This window comes from Choloepus didactylus, chromosome 20, assembly GCF_015220235.1.
Source record: "Choloepus didactylus isolate mChoDid1 chromosome 20, mChoDid1.pri, whole genome shotgun sequence".
Lineage (NCBI taxonomy): Eukaryota > Metazoa > Chordata > Mammalia > Pilosa > Megalonychidae > Choloepus > Choloepus didactylus.
Genome location: NC_051326.1, coordinates 13843313 through 13865981, shown reverse-complemented (window position 1 = coordinate 13865981; position 22669 = coordinate 13843313). Strand labels below are relative to the sequence as shown.

Sequence of the window (22669 nt, the reverse complement as noted above, 5' to 3'; positions counted from 1 at the left end):
TAACAGTATGTGTTAGGAATGCTATAAAAATATTCATATCCATTGACTCAGTTTACTTCTTGCATTTATCCTAAGGAATTAATCAGAGCTGTCCCCAAGTTTTTTGTGTATTTGTTTCAACACTTTTTATAATATATGAAAAACTTAGAACAGCCTTAGTCCCCAACAGTGTGAGCTTAGTGAAGTTTTGGTCAACCACATGATTGAATATATGGCATTTAAAAATGTGTTTCAGGTAAAAATGTATAGTATAACATAGTTTTAAACAAAATGTTAGGGAAAAAAAAAAAAAGGAAGTATACCAAAATGACAACAGGTTTTCTCTGGATTGTAGCACAATGGTTGTGCTACATATTATTATTTGATCCTTTATATTTTTATTGTATCACTTATGTTTTCTCATGTTTTTGGTAGACTGCACTTTGAGTAACCAGGGAAAAGATGACGTAAGTTTCTTTCTTTCTGTTTTTTTTTTTTGTTGTTGTCCTCCCCCCACCCCCACATTGGCTGTTCTCACTGACATTTTAATTACTTACTTCTTTGATGTTTCAGTAATGGACACTTGAGAGGCCTCCCCTTGAAATTACAATTGACTAGCCTCACCTGTTCAAAATTTAGCCTTCTCTGCTGTAGTCTTTTAACCACCTGTCACTACATATTTATCCTCCCTGGTTCCTGTTAACCATTTCATCTCTTTATTAGATGGTAGAGGATGGAAGTGACTGTTCGGGTTGAATGGGTGATGTCTGTATTTACATTTCTTACATAATAAAAATGTTTCAGTACTAGCAGTGAGTACATGGCAAGCCCTAAATCTGTATTTTGTGAGTAACAAAAAGAAAAACAAACAAAATCAGGGGGAGGAAAATGGGGACAAAAACTAAATGAAAAATACGGTTGGATTGGGGGATGGAATGCTTTGAGTGCTCTTTTTTACTTTTATTTTTGTTCTTATTTTTATTCTTTTTTGGGGTATGGAAAATGTTCAGAAATTGGGGTGATGAATATACTGTGATGGTACTGTGAACAGTTGATTGTACACTGTGGATGTTGAATATATCTCAATAAAACGGAATTAGAAAACAACAACAAACTAACAGAAGGAGGCCTGGAGACTTGCCTATGGTAGTTCTTGGCTGAATCAACACTAGAAGCCCAAGGATTCTGACTCCGACCTCCAGCCTCATTCTCACACACTGAATGATGCAGAACGATTGTAAGTGTAGGAACATAACATACAGTTGGGTTGAATTGTAGGTAGCTATTTATGAACGCACAGAGGTGTTTCGTGTCTTTGTGGATTGGATTGCTCAGTTGATAGGAAGGTGATGGGAGATGATAGCCATTTGTCATGGAAAGCAAACATAAAGAAAATGGCTTTCCATTTATAGATTTGACTCTATTCTAAACAGCCCTATCTATCGTCTTGCAAAGGTGTTTGGTTGCTTGTGTGAGGAAGAAAAGGGAGTGGATATTTGTAACCAGTAAAACCAGGGTCATTGTCAACAGAAAAAAAAAAGCCAAAACATATGTGACAGTGATGAATTCATGGCATTATTTTGTCCATTGTACAAAGGGCAGAATATTTTTAAAAGTGTGTACACATATGCATTTAAAGGCATGATTGCGGATTTTCACAAAGGAGAAAGCCTACTGTTTTAGCTGGAAACAACTGCTGGGGAATTAGCATACCTTCTTTCAGAGATGTATAAATAGCAAGATAATTACTGGGGATCTTAACTGGTGGTCTAGGAAGTCATTTATTCCCTTATTGCCAGAAGGGTTTAGGGCTTTAATTGGAGGACTAGTTTAAATTTTTTTATATGATCATTAAATTTTTTTGTCTCTTATTTATTTCTTTGGTAAATCTTCTTATGTGTGTATCATAGTAACTTAGATTCATTATTTCTTTTTTTTTTTTTTTTTTGTCAACTGATTAAGGAATTTTTAATGGTGACGTGGGTAAATCATTATTAAAATAAAAATCTTAATACAATATTGCATATAGAACCCGTTGGCATGGGTGGATTTCATATATTTTTTTTTAATCTTCATTTTATTGCGATATATTCACATACCATGCAGTCATACAAAACAAATCGTACATTCCATTGTTCACAGTACCATTACATAGTTGTACATTCATCACCTAAATCAATCCCTGACACCTTCATTAGCACACACACAAAAATAACAAGAATAATAATTAAAATGAAAAAGAGCAATTGAAGTAAAAAAGAACACTGGGTACCTTTGTCTGCTTGTTTGTTTCCTTCCCCTATTTTTCTACTCATCCATCCATGAACTAGACAAAGTGGAGTGTGGTCCTTATGGCTTTCCCAATCCCACTGTCACCCCTCATAAGCTACATTTTTATACAGTTGTCTTCGAGATTCATGGGTTCTGGGTTGTAGTTTGATAGTTTCAGGTATCCACCACCAGCTACCCCAATTCTTTAGAACCTAAAAAGGGTTGTCTAAATTGTGCGTAAGAGTGCCCACCAGAGTGACCTCTCGGCTCCTTTTGGAATCTCTCTGCCACTCAAGCTTATTTCATTTCCTTTCACATCCCCCTTTTGGTCAAGAAGATGTTCTCCGTCCCACAATGCCAGGTCTACATTCCTCCCCAGGAGTCATATTCCACGTTGCCAGGGAGATTCACTCCCCTGGGTGTCTGATCCCACGTAGGGGGAAAGGCAGTGATTTCACCTTTCAAGTTGGCTTAGGTAGAGAGAGAGGGCCACATCTCAGCAACAAAGAGGCATTTGGGAGGAGGCTCTTAGGCACAAATATAGGGAGGCCTAGCCTCTCCTTTACAGCATCCATCTTCCCAAGGGTAAAACCTATGGTAGAGGGCTCAACCCATCAAACCACCAGTCCCCTATGTCTGTGGTCCTGTTAGCAACCATCGAGGTGGGGTAGGCCAATACCTCTGCATTCTCCACAGGCTCCTCAAGGGGGCACTACATATTTTTTTCCCTTTTTTTTCCCCTTTTTTTTCTTTTTTAAATCAACTGTATGAAAAAAAAAAATACAATAAAAGAACATTTTAAAGAGACCATAACAAGGGAGTAAGAAAAAGACAACTAACCTAAGATAACTGCTTTACTTCCAACCTGTTCCTACTTTACCCCAAGAAAGTTATCTAATATAACAACATTTCTCTGAACTTGTTCCTAGTATATCCATCAGAAATTAACAGACCATAGTCATTCCTGGGCATCCCAGAACGTTAAATAGCTTATCTGTTCTTCTTCGATTATTGTTCCCCCTTCCTTCTACATTATAAACCATTTGTTTTACATTTTTCAAAGTTCACATTAGTGGTAGCATATAATATTTCTCTTTTAGTGCCTGGCTTATTTCGCTCAGCATTATGTCTTCAAGGTTCATCCATGTTGTCATATGTTTCATGAGATCATTCCTTCTTACTGCCGTGTAGTATTCCATCGTGTGTATATACCACATTTTATTTATCCACTCATCTGTTGAAGGACACCTGGGCTGTTTCCATCTCTTGGCAATTGTGAATAATGCTGCTATGAACATTGGCGTGCAGATATCTATTCGTGTCACTGCTTTCCGATCTTCTGGGTATATACCGAGAAGTGCAATTGCTGGATCGAATGGTAACTCTATATCTAGTTTTCTAAGGAACTGCCAGACTGACTTCCAGAGTGGCTGAACCATTATACAGTCCCACCAACAATGAATAAGAGTTCCAATTTCTCCACATCCCCTCCAGCATTTGTAGTTTCCTGTTTGTTTAATGGCAGCCACTCTAATCGGTGTTAGATGGTATCTCATTGTGGTCTTAATTTGCATCTCTCTAATAGCTAGTGAAGCTGAACATTTTTTCATGTGTTTCTTGGCCATTTGTATTTCCTCTTCAGAGAACTGTCTTTTCATATCTTTTGCCCATTTTATAATTGGGCTGTCTGTACTACTGTCATTGAGTTGTAGGATTTCTTTATATATGCAAGATATCAGTCTTTTGTCAGATACATGGTTTCCAAAAATTTTTTCCCATTGAGTTGGCTGCCTCTTTACCTTTTTGAGAAATTCCTTTGAGGTGCAGAAACTTCTAAGCTTGAGGAGTTCCCATTTATCTATTTTTTCTTTTGTTGCTTGTGCTTTGGGTGTAAAGTCTAGGAAGTGGCCGCCTAATACAAGGTCTTGAAGATGTTTTCCTACATTATCTTCTAGGAGTTTTATGGTACTTTCTTTTATATTGAGATCTTTCATCCATTTTGAGTTAATTTTTGTGTAGGGTGTGAGGTAGGGGTCCTCTTTCATTCTTTTGGATATGGATATCCAACTCTCCCAGCCCCATTTGTTGAAAAGACCATTATGACTCAGTTCAGTGACTTTGGGGGCCTTATCAAAGATCAGTCGGCCATAGATCTGAGGGTCTGTCTCTGAATTCTCAGTTCGATTCCATTGATCTGTATGTCTATCTTTGTGCCAGTACCATGCTGTTTGGACAACTGTGGCTTTCTAATAAGCTTCAAAGTCAGGGAGTGTAAGTCCTCCCACTTCGTTTTTCTTTTTTAGAGTGTCTTTAGCAATTCGAGGCATCTTCCCTTTCCAAATAAATTTGATAACTAGCTTTTCCAAGTCTGCAAAGTAGGTTGTTGGAATTTTGATTGGGATTGCATTGAATCTGTAGATGAGTTTGGGTAGAATTGACATCTTAATGACATTTAGCCTTCCTATCCATGAACATGGAATATTTTTCCATCTTTTAAGGTCCCCTTCTATTTCTTTTAGTAGAGTTATGTAGTTTTCTTTGTATAGGTCTTTTACATCTTTGGTTAAGTTTATTCCTAGGTACTTGATTTTTTTAGTTGCTATTGAAAATGGTATCTTTTTCTTGAGTGTCTCTTCAGTTTGTTCATTTCTAGCATATAGAAACATTACTGACTTATGTGCATTAATCTTGTATCCCGCTACTTTGCTAAATTTGTTTATTAGCTCTAGTAGCTGTATCGTCGATTTCTCAGGGTTTTCTAGATATAAGATCATATCATCTGCAAACAATGACAGTTTTACTTCTTCTTTTCCAATTTGGATGTCTTTTATTTCTTTGTCTTGCCGGATTGCTCTGGCTAGCACTTCCAGCACAATGTTGAATAACAGTGGTGACAGAGGGCATCCTTGTCTTGTTCCTGATCTTAGAGGGAAGGCTTTCAGTCTCTCACCATTGAGTACTATGCTGGCTGTGGGTTTTTCATATATGCTTTTTATCATATTGAGGAAGTTTCCTTCAATTCCTACCTTTTGAAGTGTTTTTATAAAAAACGGATGTTGGATTTTGTCAAATGCTTTTTCAGCATCTATTGAGATGATCATTTGATTTTTCCCTTTTGACTTGTTAATGTGTTGTAATACATTGATTGTTTTTCTTATGTTGAACCATCCTTGCATGCCTGGAATGAACCCCACTTGGTCATGGTGTATGATTTTTTTAATGTGTCTTTGGATTTGATTTGCAAGTATTTTGTTGAGGATTTTTGCATCTATATTCATTAGGGAGATTGGCCGGTAGTTTTCCTTTTTTGTAGCATCTTTGCCTGGTTTTGGTATTAGATTGATGTTAGCTTCATAAAATGAGTTATGTAGTGTTCCATTTTCTTCAATGTTTTGAAAGAGTTTGAGTAAGATTGGTGTCAGTTCTTTCTGGAAAGTTTGGTAGAATTCCCCTGTGAAGCCGTCTGGCCCTGGGCATTTATTTGTGGGAAGATTTTTGATGACTGATTGGATCTCTTTGCTTGTGATGGGTTGGTTGAGGTCTTCTATTTCTTCTCTGGTCAGTCTGGGTTGTTCATATGTTTCCAGGAAATTGTCCATTTCCTCTACATTATCCAGTTTGTTGCCATACAGTTGTTCATAGTATCCTCTTATAATTTTTTTAGTTTCTTCAGGATCTGCAGTTATGTCACCTTTTTCATTCATTATTTTGTTTATATGGGTCTTCTCTCTTTTTGATTTTGTCAGTCTAGCTAGGGGCTTGTCAATCTTGTTAATCTTCTCAAAGAACCAACTTTTGGTGATATTTATCCTCTCTATTGTTTTTTTCTTCTCTATGTCATTTATTTCTGCTTTAATCCTTGTTATTTCTTTTCTTGTACTTGGTTTAGGATTGGTTTGCTGTTCATTTTCTAGCTTCTTCAGTTGATCCATTAGTTCTTTGATTTTGGCTCTTTCTTCCTTTTTAATATATGCGTTTAGTGCTATAAATTTCCCCCTGAGCACTGCTTTTGCTGCATCCCATAGGTTTTGGTATGTTGTGTTCTCATTTTCATTCGTCTCTATATATTTAGCAATTTCTCTTGCTATTTCTTCTTTAACCCACTGATTGTTTAGGAGTGTGTTGTTTAACCTCCAGGTATTTGTGAATTTTCTAAGTCTCTGATGGTTATTGACTTCTAATTGTATTCCATTCTGGTCAGAGAATGTGCTTTGAATAATTTCAATCTTTTTAAATTTACTGAGGCTTGTTTTATGTCCCAGCATATGATCTATTCTGGAGAAAGTTCCATGAGCACTAGAAAAGTATGTGTATCCTGGTGATTTGGGATGTAATGTCCTGTATATGTCTGTTAAATCTAATTCATTTATCAGATTGTTTAGGTTTTCAATTTCCTTATTGGTCTTCTGTCTGGTTGATCTATCTATAGGAGAGAGTGATGTGTTGAAGTCTCCCACAATTATTGTGGAAACATCAATTGCTTCCTTTAGTTTTGCCAGTGTTTCTCTCATGTATTTTGTGGCACCTTGATTGGGTGCATAAACATTTATGATTGTTATTTCTTCTTGTTGAATTGCCCCTTTTACTAGTATGTAGTGGCCTTCTTTGTCTCTCAAAACATCCCTGCATTTAAAGTCTATTTTATCTGAGATTAATATTGCTACACCTGCTTTCTTTTGGCTGTAGCTTGCATGAAATATTTTTTTCCATCCTTTCACTTTTAGTTTCTTTGTGTCCCTGTGTCTAAGATGAGTCTCTTGTATGCAACATATTGATGGTTCATTTTTTTTGATCCATTCTGTGAATCTATATCTTTTAATTGGGGAGTTTAATCCATTTACATTCAACGTTATAACCGTGAAGGCATTTCTTGAATCAGCCATCTTATCCTTTGGTTTATGTTTGTCATATATATTTTTCCCCTCTCTCTATTAATATCCTTTATTGTACCCATACCGAATCTCTTTAGTACTGAACCTTTCTCCAAGTCTCTCTGTCCTGTCTTTGTTTCTCTGTCTGTAGGGCTCCCTTTAGTATCTCCAGTAGGGCAGGTCTCTTGTTAGCAAATTCTCTCAGCATTTGTTTGTCTGTGAAAAATTTAAGCTCTCCCTCGAATTTGAAGGAGAGCTTTGCTGGAAAAAGAATTCTTGGTTGGAAATTTTTCTCTCTCAGAATTTTAAATATATCGTGCCACTGCCTTCTCGCCTCCATGGTGGCTGCTGAGTAGTCACTACTTAGTCTTATGCTGTTTCCTTTGTATGTGGTGAATTGCTTTTCTCTTGCTGCTTTCAGAACTTGGTCCTTCTCTTCCGTGTTTGACAGTGTGATCAGTATATGTCTCGGAGTGGGTTTATTTGGATTTATTCTATTTGGAGTTCGCTGAGCATTTATGATTTGTGTATTTATGTTGTTTAGAAGATTTGGGAAGTTTTCCCCAACAATTTCTTTGAATACTCTTCCTAGACCTTTACCCTTTTCTTCCCCTCCTGGAACACCAATGAGTCTTATATTCGGAAGTTTTATATTATCTATCATATCCCTGGGGTCTGTTTCAATTTTTTCAAATTTTTTCCCCATTCTTTCTTTTGTGCTTTCATTTTCCATTCTGTCATCTTCCAGGTCACTGATTTGTTGTTCAACTTCCTCTAGTCTTGTACTATGAGTGTCCAGAATCTTTTTAATTTGGTCAACAGTTTCTTTAATTTCCATAAGATCATCCATTTTTTAATTTAGTCTTGCAATGTCTTCTTTATGCTCTTCTAGGGTCTTCTTGATATCCTTTGTATCCCGTACTATGGTCTCATTGTTCATCTTTAGTTCTTTGAGTAGCTGCTCTAGGTTCTGTGTCTCTTCTGACCTTTTGATTTGGGTGTTTGGGCTTGGGTTATCCATATTGTGTGGTTTTTTCATATGCTTTATAATTTTCTGTTGTTTTTGGCCTCTTGGCATTTGCTGAACTTGATAGGGTTCTTTTAGGATTTGCAGACCAATTAAAGTCCTTATCTCTAATTTATCAGATCTACAGCTTCGTGGAGTACACTTTCTCTAACTAACCAGCAGGTGGCGTCCACGAGCCACCTGTTCTCCACAAGCCAGTTCTCCCCTGCTTTGCCTTTGTGGTGAGTGGGGGAGTGAGTCTTGTGGGGTCCAATTGGTGTACCAAGCTTGCGTGTGTAGTTGGTGTTGCCCACCCTGTATATGGGGCGTGTTTCTGGGCAGTCAGGGAGAGGGGTGGCTCTAACAATCAAATCTCCCTGGTGATCCTGTAGTTTTAAAGCTGTTGCAATAGTCTAATCCTTCAGTTCAGTCCTGCCACAGTTTGTCTCTGCTACTGACCCACAAGTCCTTGGTATTGGAGTATGGCTCCTGAGACTTGCAAGTGGGTCCCTCTTCCAGGCCGTGCACCCCCTGGTCCTCTGTTGAGGGATGACTGTGCTATGTCACAGGTGAGTGCCGTCCCCCCAGGGTGGTTCTGGGCTACTGGGCTGTGTAGGGAGGCTCCCAGTCTGCTGAACTGATGGCTGAATGGGGCTTTGTTAATCACAGTGCTCCACCTTCCCAACTCTGGGACAATCAGCTGAGGTTGCAGGGAAAGCTAATGTCCACGCCCAGTTTTGTGGTGTGTGCCTGTTATTTGAAGCACTTCCGTCACACTGGGTTGTTTGGGGGAGCTCTGGGGTATGGGGCTGGCGATGGGCAGGAGTGTTTCCTGTCCACCAGGATGATGGCTGTGAGCGGACACCCCCCTTTTCTTGGGAAGTTGTGGTGTTTAATGAATTTTCTCAGCCACTGGATTATTGCCTTTTGTCTCAGAGCTCTCTTAGTTCTGCTCTTGTCTTGACCTGCCCAAATTGCAAGTCTTTGAAGCTTTCTATATTGGGCTTCTTAGAGTAATTGTTTTGGAAAAAGAAAAAAGGATTAAAAAAAAAAAGGGGGGGCCCTCCTCAGAGATCTAATGGGTTATTGAAATGCTAAGAGACCAAGCAATTAGGGCCATTAAGGAAAGGTCCACAGGGCAGAGAGATCAGCTTTTCTTCAGGATTTGCATATGAGCCTCAGGGCCTGAGCTCTGCCCTTCCCCTTTCTATGTTCACCAGAACTCCAAAAATCCTCCGCTTTTATTTTGGAGTTTTTTGTGCTGTTTTTTTCTATGCCTGTCTCCTCTCTGCTGGGCTGGCTGCTCTCAGATTCTCTGGTGTCTGGTCTCAGTCTATCTATGGTTGGAGTTTGGATCAGTAGAATGAGTTTCCGATAAGAGCTGCCACTGCAGTTCTCCATTCTCCTTCCCGGAGCTGACAGCCCCTCCTCCCACGGGACTGAGCCTGGCAGGGAGGGGCGCGGGTCCCCTGGCCACAAAAACTTACAGATTTCGCTGATCTCAGCAGTTCCACATTTTCATGAGTGTTGTATGAAGTATGCCCAAAGTCAGATTGCTCTGTGGTGTCCAGTCCACGCAGTTCCTGGCTTTCTACCTACTTTCCTGGAGGAGTAACTAAAACATACAGTTCACCAGTCTGCCATCTTGCCCCGCCCATGATTCATTATTTCTTATACTTCATTTAGAAGTAAAAAAATTAGCAATTGTGTTTTCAGTGTTTTTCTTACAGATAAGAAAAGCATAATGTAAAAAAAACTGTTTTAAATGAATAGCTCTAGAAGTAATGATTTCCTTTATGCTGCCTTAAATTTTGGGAATAACAGTAATTTTCTGCTAGTAAAACATACATGTTTTTGCTTAATCTTTTATTACTATAATATGAGCCTATTAAATTGTAGTTCCTTTTGTATGAATTTGTTTCATTTTATTACTTTGAATCTATTCATATGACATAATAAGTAAGTGTAACTGAATAAAATAGTTTTTCTTTGGGGTTAGGCATCTCCGGATCCGCTCACTGCCCTTTGTTGCTCTGAAGCAGTTCGTGTGGGATTGTCAGTGTGGGTGTATACCTGTATGTTTTTATGACTGAAGCTGCACATATGTCTGTTTGTCAGCCAATGTCTCTGGCTCTGCATATTTCCACCGTTAGTGGCCACGAGTTAATAATTTTCTGGTTTATCAGTTATGATTACATTGAGTGACAACAGGAAACTTGGCTAATAGTGGCTTAAGCACATTTGGATTCATTTTTCTTATATAAAATTCAGTCCAAAGGCTGCTAAGTCGGAGGCTGGTCATGACTTCAGGATGTCATCAGTGAATTGGTTCCTCCCGTGCTCCCGCCCTGCCATGTGGCTTTCTTCCTCGGGGTCATAAGAAAGCTCCACCTCACGCCTCCCATACTCATTCCAGGCAGAAGGAAGAAAGGGGTGCTTCTACGAGGAAAGCGGAAAATCCACTGCATGGTCGCAGTAGGCAAAGGAGGCTGGGACGTCCCTCTCCAAGCTAGGCACACTGCGTTCCAAACACAGTAGGGGTTCGGTTGGTGGGAAAAGGAGCAGCAGGTACCAAGGAGGCCCCCGGCAGGGTCTACCACAGCCCCTGCTGACCCTTTGTTTTCATTCAGTTTTAATGATTGGTTATTTCCCTCATTATAAGAATAGCAGTGGCTGTTTAAATGCTAAATCACTTCCGCCCTTCCTTCCTTTGAAAAGCATCAGATATTCACATTGTTGATAATGCCTTCAAAGCCCTGTATTTGTGGCCTGAAACTGTGGTCTAGGGCTCTGTTTCTTACTGTCTGCAGGATGGTTCTACTTGAAAATTTGCTAATTATTCAAATACAGTTATGTCCAAAGCTAAGTCTCTTTATCTTTAGTTTGCTTCATTCGGGGTTGTCAGTGTCGGAAATAAAGTGGTACCTGTAAAGGAATAAACGCTCACTCGGTTCTGGAGGATAAAAGAATTTATTTACGATCTTGCAAGAAAGGGCACACAGCCAAACACGTGGTAGGCTGGCACGCCAGAGGAAGAGAATGGCGATCTTTAAATCTCCTACTCCTAATTCGCAAGTGCCTCCCCTGTTTCCCCATTGACTGGGTACTACAGAGGTTACAGCCTATCTGAGAACACTAACTAATTCATCTTTTGAGATTTTAATTTGTACAGCCTATCCAAGAGAGCCAACTAGCTCATTATTGAGATTTTGAACTGATCAGCCTATCCGAGAGCGTTCATTTAGTTTAAAAAAATTTTTTTTTTTTTTTTGCTGGGAGTTCCCGCCTCTGATTTTACCTCATATCTCTTTACATTCCAGTAACCATGGTTACTTTTTCATATAAGGAGCTGGCAGATTCTCTCTTTCTTCTCTTTATCATGGGGCTTGTTTAAACTGGTTTTGCCTCCATTTCCCTTATTCCATGCTGTCTCTATGTGAAAGCTAAACTTATCCCTTTCTTACAGTCAGCACTTCTCCAAGCTAGAAACTTTGGAATCATCGTCGCTTTTCAATTCCTTTATTCCCTTGTTCAGTTTGCCATTAACTACAGTTTCTTGCATTGAAATCTCTTGGATTTGCCTTCTGCCTCCCCTGCTGCACCACATAGTTTCCTCATTTGCGCGTTATTTACCACGTTTTCCAGCTGGTGTCTCCAATTCCATTCTTCCTCTTTAATTTATTGTGCAGGTCGTTGACAGACTAACCTTCTTGAGTCCTAGCTGTCTAAATATTTCTTCTCTACTTAAGAGTTTTTAGTGAGTTTCTAAACCGAATCCAAATTACCTGTTCTCGTTCAAAGATTTTTTTCATAACAGATATTTTTCTTATGCAATCTTAACTTCCCTTTGTTTCTCAATATAAATTGTATGTCATGGCCAAAATATTCTCTTCAGTGGCCTGTTTTGTGCTTTCCTTGGCTAACGTGGAGACTGTAAATTCCTGCCATAGAGACTTTTGTCCTGCTCTTCTCTAGTTGCATCACTTAATCACCCGCCACCCCCACTCAACCCCCCCACCGCAGCCTGTTTTGACCTCATTATTCCAAATTCTATGTTTCAAGGCTTAGATTCTTGAACTTTCTTGATAATTTTTGCCTGTGTGGTTTTTTTTGTTTTGTTTTGTTTTTGTTTTGTTTTTTGTTGTTGTTTTAAGCAAGCAGGTTGAAAGTTTATTACCACATGTGAGAGGGCATATGGGGCCTCTTGCAAGAAAAGAAAGGTGAGAGGTGAGAGGCCCCGGCACTGTGGGGTAATCTGTGTTTATAGATTTGTTCCTTTTGTAATTATGCTGCCCTCCCCTTTTTGCTCCTTCATTGATGCTTGACCATAGGTGGCTCCCTCAGGTGAGATCGGTTGCCCCCACCCTTCTCCCTCCTTCGTGATGCTTGATCAGGTTTGACTCACCAGGTGGGGTCTGCTGGCCCCCAGGTGCTGTTTATTGCTGTTCATCTCAGGTCTCTTTCTTTTTTGCAGCCTGACCGCTTCTTGGAATTTGCTCTTTGCTCATCAGCCAGCCACCACCCTCATTCTAACCTGCCTCAACTTCCTCCTCAGAGAGTTCCAGCTCCCTTAATCTTAAGGGAATTGGGAGTGATGGTGCATCTTCTGTAGCTGCTTCAAGCTGTCTTGGGTCACAGGCCCTACTTGTGGGAGCAGAGACGTTTCTGGCTCTGCTCCTGAGGGGGCTGGTTGAGCCTGGGGAACAGAAGCATTACTTCTGATGAGGAGGAGTTTGTTGTGAAAGGCTCCTAATCGGGAAGAAACAAATTGCGTGAGAAATTGTATACATGGTCTAAACAGAAGCAGGAGCAAGATGGAGCTCAGGGAGTTTTTCAGAGTTTTTAGAAACACTGTTGGTTGGGGCTTGACATACTGTGGCAGTTTGCGATATCTGGCTGAAATTTGCATAAGAATAGCTTATAGAATGACTTCTCAACTCTATTTGAGCCACTGAAATTTTATTTCTCTTTTTTTGGTCAACTAATATTATGATGCCAGGGTATTGTGCACCTTTGGGAGTAATGTCTCCTGTTGCTAGGGAGACTTAACACCTAGGGGGGAAGGAAGTGAGTTTATTTGTAGAGTTTGGCTCAGAGAAAGACTATATCTGAGCAAATAAAGAGGCTCTCTGGGGGTGACTCACGCATTATTACAAGTAGGCTTAGTCTTGCTACTATAGAGGTAGCTGGAGACTTTAACTGAGTTTTAGGTGTTATGAAGATACTTAAAGTTGTAGAGTACACAAGAGCAAAGCATTTCAGAATTTAGGAATAACAGTTAAATCTCAGGAGTAAATGTGACTGCTGCAAGAGCTTACAATTTAAGCTTTGCTTTTCTTGTAAGCATCAACTACAAACTATAGCAGCAGTTTTGTATTTTTACACATTTACTTGGCTTATGTTAATTAACAAGTATATACTTGTTTTGCTTCTCTTAAAATGATTTTTGTTGAAGATAAAGTTTTGAGTTATAGCTGACCACGTGTACTTTTAGAGAAGACTTAGAGCAAACTAGTGTAATAAGTAAATTTGTTGTTTCTATGATCTGCAACTTTTTCTAAGAATAACTTTCTATGACATCATCATACTGTTGTCTAATATCATACATTATCAGTGTCAGGATATAAAATGAACAGTGAGAACATTACCAAGTTTTTAGGAATTTTATACAATATCTAAATATATGAATAACATTTCAGTTATGCAAATTTAGCTTAACAGAAGGATAGAAATTGTAATCCTTCCTAAATACCTTCTATGTAATATGTTAAATTATTTTAGCACCTTACTTTCACAAGGTGAAAGAACAAATCCTTTGTAACCAAGAAGACTTGGTTTTTTGTTTTGTTTTGTTTTGTTTGTTTTTTAAATAAAAGATGATAAGGGCAACATAAACATTAACAAGAATATTATTCTGATATGATATTAAAACTAGCTATTTTATTTTGGGACAAACCATAATCCCTAGACAAGCTTGTTAAATTTTAATTAGCATTGACTGCAATAAACAAAATTTACTTTTTTTTATCTTCATTTTATTGAGATATATTCACATACCACGCAGTCATACAAAACAAATCATACATTCGATTGTTCACAGTACCATTACATAGTTGTACATTCATCACCTAAATCAATCCCTGACACCTTCATTAGCACAGACACAAAAATAACAAGAATAATAATTAAAGTGAAAAAGAGCAATTGAAGTAAAAAAGAACACTGGGTACCTTTGTCTGTTTGTTTGTTTGTTTCCTTCTCCTATTTTTCTACTCATCCATCCATAAACTAGACAAAGTGGAGTGTGGTCCTTATGGCTTTCCCAATCCCATCGTCACCCCTCATAAGCTACATTTTTATACAATTGTCTTCGAGATTCATGGGTTCTGGGTTGTAGTTTGATAGTTTCAGGTATCCACCACCAACTACCCCAATTCTTTAGAACCTACAAAGGGTTGTCTAAATTGTGCGTAAGAGTGCCCACCAGAGTGACCTCTCGGCTCCTTTTGGAATCTCTCTGCCACTCAAGCTTATTTCATTTCCTTTCACCTCCCCCTTTTGGTCAAGAAGATGTTCTCCGTCCCACGATGCCAGGTCTACATTCCTCCCCGGGAGTCATATTCCACGTTGCCAGGAAGATTCACTCCCCTGGGTGTCTGATCCCACGTAGGGGGGAGGGCAGTGATTTCACCTTTCAAGTTGGCTTAGGTAGAGAGAGAGGGCCACATCTGAGCAACAAAGAGGCATTTGGGAGGAGGCTCTTAGGCACAATTATAGGGAGGCCTAGCCTCTCCTTTGCAGCAACCATCTTCCCAAGGGTAAAACCTATGGTAGAAGGCTCAGCCCATCAAACCACCAGTCCCCTATGTCTGTGGTCATGTTAAACAAAATTTACTTTTATACCAGGAATATGTTAGTTCACAAAATTAACATTTTAATTTAATTAAAATGAGGCTGTGCTCTGAGGCAGTTGAGGTCAGTAAGGTCTGCTGCTAAGGCATTCCCAAAGATATGGAGACTAGCTCGAAACCCTGGGGGCAGCACTAAGTGAGCAGGCGGGGTGGGAATCTTATCGTTAAGTCCCTGCTATTCAAAAGGAAATAAGTATTGAAAGTCAGGGTGAAGAGGGATACAAAAAAAAAAAAATGTCTTTAAGATTTAGGACTGAGAACCTGTGTGCAGACAGGGGCTACTCAGTGGGCTTGTCCCGGATACTTTCATCCCATAAGGCTCCTTTGGGGTGCTCAGAGGCCTCTGTGGAAGAGGTGAAAAGAGGAAAGATTCAGCAGGAGGACAGGTCTGCGTCCCCAGAGGGGAGGAAAGGAGAGAGTGTGGGGAGGTCTTGGAGAACCGAGGAGAGAGAGAGAAAAACATGAGGACTCAATTTGACTTCCATTGGACTCCCGCTCGACATGGGGAGAATCCTCCAGTCAGGTCTCGTGGGCAGTATTCCCGCCACTCTGAGTCTCCTTGGATCTGTATGGCGTAGAGACAAGCTCCTGCCACCTCCGAGGAGAGAGCCAGAGAACACAGAGTGAACTGAGATTATGTCCTGGGGGAGCCAGGTCAGAGTCCCCAGATCCCTAGAGACAGAGTTGCATCAGGACATGGGAGAGGATAACAGTGAGCCAAGCGAGAAGAAAAAGTGAAAGCATGCAGCCAAGTCTCCTGGTCAATAGCCATGACTCACCAGTACAGATGGTTGGAGAGGAGAAGTGTTTCCTGGCTGGCTCGCCAAAATATTTTGCCAGATTGGGTTCCTAGGTTCTTGGCTATGACTCGAGAGAGAATTCAGGGGCATAGCACAGATTAAGTAAGCAGGTAGAAAGTTTATTAAGAACGCTTGTGAGAGTACACGCGGGCACTTTCACAAGAAAAGAGAGGTGAGAGACAAGAGGCCAGTATGTGTTGTTAAACTGTTTTAAACTATACTTTGAAGGAGTATGGTATAGTGGAATTTATTTTGGAGGCAGATAGGTATCGTTTTAAATACTGATTTGGGCACTTACTAACTTTTTGACCTTAAGCAATTTAACCTAAGCTATAGTGTTCTATAAAATTTAAATAATTAAACATAAACACACACACACACACACAGTTTTTTGAGTAAAATAAGGTAATGTTATATAAAGCATAGTTGTCCTTACTGTTAGGTTTGGATGCATGAAAACAAAAAAAGTATAATACTGTCTTATACAATGTTCAAGTTATTTTTCTTTTACATAAAAGAAGTCTAGAGGTAGGTATTCCAGGACTAGAATGGTAGCTCCATGCTCTTTAGGGACCCAGGCTTTCTCTATTTGTCTTTTCTTCTACCATTCAAGTGTGTGACTTCTACTTCAAGGTTACCACATGGTGTAAAGTAGCTGCTGGAACACCACCCTTCATAGCTGCATTCCAGGCAGCAGAAGGAAGAAGGGAGTAAGGAAAAAAGGGTCTCATTCCCAGCTTCGTCAGATTCCTTTGCAGCCCTTCTGTTTACAAGCTCTTTGGCCAGAATTTAGTGCCCACAACTTTCTAAAGGGAGACTGGGGAATATAATCTCTTAGTTAGGTACATTGCTTCACAAAATGCAATCAGTGTTCTGTTACTACAGTAGAAGGGGATAATGATTATTGGTTACCAGAAGATTCAGTCCTAGTTATCTGTCATAGTGCCCAGCACATGGTGAGACATAACAAATCCTCTTTTTTGTCTCTAGTCTTTCTGTTGTGTTTAAGTTCAGTTTAGGTCTTACTTATCCTGTGCTTCATATGTTTCTTATTTTTCCGTGACATTAAGCTTCTCTGGTTTAAGGACCGTGTATGGTACCTCCTTATGCTTCAAAACATCTAGCAGAGCTCCTAGCACTTGGATCATGTAGTAGGAACTTAGTATGTCTTTACTAATAAGTAGATTTTACTTTCCACTAGGGCCACACTTGTGTTATTCTCTTATTGGATTTTCTTCCCCTGTGTGGTTGGTTCATACTGTCCCTTCAACTACAAATCAGCACCTGTTGTGAGGGGATATATTGAGGAATTTTGTTCTTTGGGTAATTTCCTGTTTTCTAATGCCTTGAAAGTTTCCCTGTGGAGTAGATAATCTAATATTTAATGTTTTTCAGTTAATATATTTAAACTTTTTTTCTATATCTAGTGCTTCAGGATAAATTCCTCAAATTGAACCTAAGAAGCAATGCACACATGTACATTGCATGTATCTCTTACTTATACATCTATAATATATAGTTGACTTTGTTGACTCGGGCTACATAAAATGATTTTTCAAAATGCTGCATTTGGAAAGGCCTCAGGAAATTAATTGTCTCTCTGTTCATATTTAACTCACTAATTTGTTTGTCAGGAAACTCAGTAGTTCACAATTCTTTGCCAAGCTGTTTTGGAACCCCTGGTTATTTTTTTTTTCCCCAATCACAGATGAGAAGAGAGGAATAACTGCCTGGAGGCAGGAAACTGCCTCTTTTCAAGAAATAAAGAAATTGTAGTAGTACTGGGAATGTGTTTTCCTTCTATTTAGGCCAGACTTTATATAAAAATAGGGTCTTGTATAAGATTTCAAAGTATCTTGGGGTAGAATAGTTTATATATAGGTTCTTTATTTATGCTTTGGAACTCATGAATAAAATATTTTTAACATTCTCTCTGTTCCCTTTAAATTTCTTCCTTCACGGGTATACATTACCTCATTAGTATATGAGTATACCATTTCATTCATATTCCATCACCAAACTGCTAATGTATTCATATACTCAAACATGCATATGTCTTACATAAACATATGCAGATGCTGAGAGATAAAGAAAGATATGCTGCCACAAAGTCTTGGAACAAAGTAAGGTATAAATAAATAAAATTGAAAATTATATAAAAGTTATATATCATCCACTTACGCACACTCAAAAATAGTAGGTAGGTAAACATACATGAATGATTATTTTACTTGATGTGGGAAAGAGGGCACTCATCAGCAAAGTAATTACACAATGTTAATAAGAATGAGAATAGTTTTGATATCAACTAAAACCCATAACTTTATGAGACTTTTTAATGCAACTTTTAAAATGACATACAAATGACATTTAGCCATTTATAAAAAGCTGTTATTTCTTTATAGTTTGACTTTATTTGGTTTTATTCTCATAGATGTGTTCTCCCAGATGTCAGATTCCAATGGCTTAATGATATTTAGCAAGTTTGACCAGTTTCTGAAGGAAGTCCTGAAGCTCCCAACAGCTGTCTTTGAAGGGCCATCTTTTGGTTACACAGAGCACTCAGTCCGCACCTGTTTCCCCCAGCAGGTAAGGACAGTTTCATAGAACCCAGGACTAGGAGAGCGCTCACCACCACCCCTCCCTACCTTTTACTAGATTCCCTCAAATTGCTTCCAGTCTAGAGACTGAAGATCTTCAGAAGGGGAGGAGGAAGAGCTTTAAAGAAGGGTGGATAAAAAGGGTGGGGGCAATCAAAATAATTCACCTGAAAACTTTTTTGGGGGGGCTTGGGGTCTTTTCTGGAAAAATGATAACATTTGAAATATATTAAGTTACTAAAATTTAAAGAATGTTTAGAGCAAGTATTTATATTATTGCTACTGAGTATATATTACTCTCCCAAATGAGTTCTTGAAACTGTAAAGTACAGGAATGTTGATATCAGTATTCAATACTGATATCAATACTATACAATACTGGATCATTATTTCCTGAGCACTGAAGATAAGGAATGCTGTACAGCTCTCAACAGCTCTCACAGAATCCCTCAAGGGTACGTTGTCTTTTTCATATAAAAAGAAGATGGATTTGGTTTCCTCTTTATTTGTGGGTTTCCTTTAGTGGTCTTGACCAGGAGGTTGGTATGAGTATTTTCCTGTGATTTTAACTATGTCTCAGAACATAGTTCTGGGAGTGGAGTGGACGCTGGCTGTAGCATCCGTTTGTTCGGGTAGAGACTAGATTGATAAACTTACTTAGAAAGCTCTGGAAGTGAGAAAGTAAGAAAAAAGTCTGCTCAAATTAGTGGGTAAACAATTAATGAGAAGCAGCATATTGACATAGTCTGAAAGTACCTCCCCACAAGATACTTACTAATTTAAAAAGGAAATATGGTAACTTTATAGTGGGGGAACCAGTCAGATACCTCCTTAACCAAGTGACCAAAGTCCACATCACTAGTGATGGGATAAACTGATATCCTGTGCCTCCGGAGAGGATGCACCAGGAAGTACACAGTATCACGTCACTGGTGCTCCTGCCCAAAATGCATGCCCCGAATCTAGTCTTGAGGACGTGTCATTCCCAAGTGAAGGGATTTCTACCACATGACTGGCCTGTCTGCTTTAAAGATATGACTGTCGTAAAAGGCATAGTTCCAGACTAAAGGAATGTAAAGAGACATACATGAAAACTGAATGCAACCCATGATCCAGGAGTTTCTTTTGTTATAAAGGACATTACTGGGACACTGGACAAATCTGAATGGGATTTATAGATTAGATAATAGTATTCTGTCAATGAATGTTAATTTCCTGATTTTGATATTTGTATAGTAATTATGTTAAAGAATGTCCTGGTTTTTGGGAAATATAATCTGAAGTATTTAAGAGTAAAGGGGTATCTCTTCTGCAGTGTTAACATTTGGGGAATTTGGGTTAAGGATAAAAGGGAATTTTTTGTTAACCTTAATTTTTGTGTAAGTGTGAAATTATGTAAAAATTAAAAGTTAAAATAAAAAAGAAACAAATCTTAAAGTTTGAGAACTGAAAGGACATTTTAATCCAGAGCCTGTAGACATATAATTCCTTTGATTCACAAAAGAATCCAAACCAAACAACCATCTTTTTATATTTAAAGTTAGGAATTTGTATGAATTCAGACTTTCAAATAAAATTTACAGTTTGTTTTCAGGGTCACTCAGCTTTAGCACTGAAGTCGGTGCCCTTACTACCAAAAAGTTGTTTTTAGTAATTTCTGAGGCAAATGTTCTTCCTAAATTTATCCATGCTTTGGCTAGTTGTTTTTGTACAAATTAGCCTCTATGTACTATTTTGTTTTTTCCTCACAGCATAAATGGCAATATCAGCTTTTAGCATATTAAAAATAACTTCCTGCTTTGATTTATTCTAATAAAAACATTGCTTGTAATTATTCCACCTGAATAGGCATTTCCAAATGATATGAGGGTGTCCAGACACTACAAGAGTGTCCCGTAGGTATTGAAATGCCCTTCAGGGTTTACGTGAGGACAGGTACGATGAAGAAACTACAATGGCGACTTTTCTACATTTTTCATTCGGAACTCATCTTGCTGCTGCTACTTCTTTAATGGTATCATCATCTCAGATGGTTACGTATGTACTACCCTGGGGTAATCTTGCATGTGATGCTATACATGGCTTTTCACACAAGATGCTACCTGGATGTCAGGCTAAAAATGAATCAAGTAAGTAAAACAGTGTCGGAGTAGGAACTGGAATTTATACAAAGAATTGTCAGTGAAGAACTACATCTGACAGTGCTTTGAAATGGATGACAGTTATGTGGAATACTAAACCTAAAGTAATCTTTGATTTAATTGTAAGGCAAATACTATAATGAGAACCTAATGTTGAATAATGATTTAAAATGTTGAGAAAATTTTTTAAAAGTTCTAATTGTTAATTCTAAGAATGCTCGCTAGGATTCTACAAATTATAACACAACTGTGAGGCCTTTGAATTCACAAACTGATTGATGCTTTTTACCTGCTTCGGATTCCTGTAAAATCAGTCTGTGTTTTGATATTTGCCGAAATTGGAAAAGTCAGAGAAACCTATCTTAGTAGAGGGGAAACAAGTTTTCTTAAAAGAAAATCCAGGAGGATGATAAAAAAGAAGCCTTAGAAGAAATAGAAACTATTGACAGAATGACTAAAAAGTGACACTTTTTGGACAAACTTTCATAAGGTCAGAGTTCAAGTAAATGAATTTTGGATTTGTTTTTGAAAATGGACTTTTTCCAGGTGTTTGCTTCCCTACAGTATGTGTTGTTAACTCATACACCAGAGAGAGAGAGAGAATGATGGCAATGGAATGTGGCAAGTGTGTTGGTTCATATGCAAAATTCCCCATTGATGATCTGGGCTAAACAAAGAAGTGTTCACAATTAAAGAAAAAGTATGACCATTTTAAGAAAGAAGGTGAAAATTCTGCAGAAGTACCTTCCTTTAGTGAAGGAAATGACTGGTTTAGAGGATTCATGTATTGCTTCACTTTCTACGATGTTATGATGATGAAGCTGTGAGTACAGATGAAAAAACTATGAAGACATGTTCTCTGTATTAAAAAAATTGATCCTGTATTTTATGCATGGTTGTTATGTAAACCTACAACTTCTGTAATAAAGAAAAAAAATTGATTGATGAAGTAAGCTATCCTCTATATCCGCTTTTTAGTTCTGATGAAACAGGTCTTTTTGGAAGTTGTATGCCCTCAAGGACCCTTACTATGAAAAAGGAAAAAGTGCCCAAGAATTTAAGGCTGGAAGGTATCATCTGAGAGTGATTCTTGGTGGAAATATGTGTGGAGATTTAATTGTTCTGGTATTGTTATAGTATTGTTATTGTTTTGTTAGTCCTCTATTTACAAAGCTTGATAGGTATTCAGTGTTGTTTTTTTTTCTGGTCCTGTTTTTCTCATATGCCTTATTATTTTTAAAGCCCCAGTTTTGCAGACAGGAGTTTTCCAGGAATACATGTATTGCATCACGGCAGAAATGCTTTTATGTTTTTAATGATATGAAGAGAATTACATTTGTTTATTTTAATATGTGGTCAGTACAGTCCACAGTGACAGACATGTTTATTTCATTTCAAAGACCAATTACTTGTATAAATAATATCTCTATAAAACAACATTGTTTAATCGATGTTAAATCATGTGAACAGCAGTAGCTTGAAGACAGAAGTCAAAAGTTAGAATTAGACAATGTAGAAACAATGTGCAACTACTTTGGCATTTTGAGAACAGTCCCAGCAATACTACTTTATGAATGTTAAAGCACATTTAATATCAAATAGGTTAGTGTTGGAAAGAACGCTGTATCTAAAAGAGAATAAATGCTCACACGATTGTGGAGGAGAAAGGAATTTATTCACTATCTTGCAAGAACGGGCGCACAACCAAAAATGTGGCAAGCACGCTGAACAATAGAACATAACAATATTTATGCCCTAAGCCTAACACGTAGGTCCCTCCCCTGTTTCTCCATTGGCTGGGTACTCCAGAGGTTACAGCCTGTCCAAGAGAGCTAACTAGCCCGCTTTTGGGATTTTAAATTGTACAGCCTATCCTAGAGAGCTAACTAGTTGAAAGTTCCTGCTGAGAGTTCCTGCCTTTGATTATACCTCACATTCCTTTAGATGTTCCAGTGACCTCAGTTATTGCTTGTTTTCACCCATATAAGGAGCTGTCGCCAACTCTAGGCTTATGCCAGGGCCCCTTTCCTTCCCTTTAACTGAGGAGCCAGTTTGAGCCAGTCTTGTCTAGTTTCCATTCTCCCTATTCC

The 22669-nt window shown here is 38.5% G+C and overlaps 1 protein-coding gene across 15 annotated transcripts in view; it reads left to right on the top strand.

The window, feature by feature from the left end:
• The window catches only part of DTNB (dystrobrevin beta), a 386425-nt gene that overhangs the window by 139458 nt on the left and 224298 nt on the right, over window positions 1-22669 (top strand). For all 15 annotated transcript variants that reach the window (XM_037812551.1, XM_037812550.1, XM_037812552.1 and 12 more), the window contains one exon: window positions 18273-18427. In XM_037812551.1, coding sequence (XP_037668479.1) covers window positions 18273-18427 — 155 coding nt within the window. The remainder of the gene's footprint in view (window positions 1-18272; window positions 18428-22669) is intronic.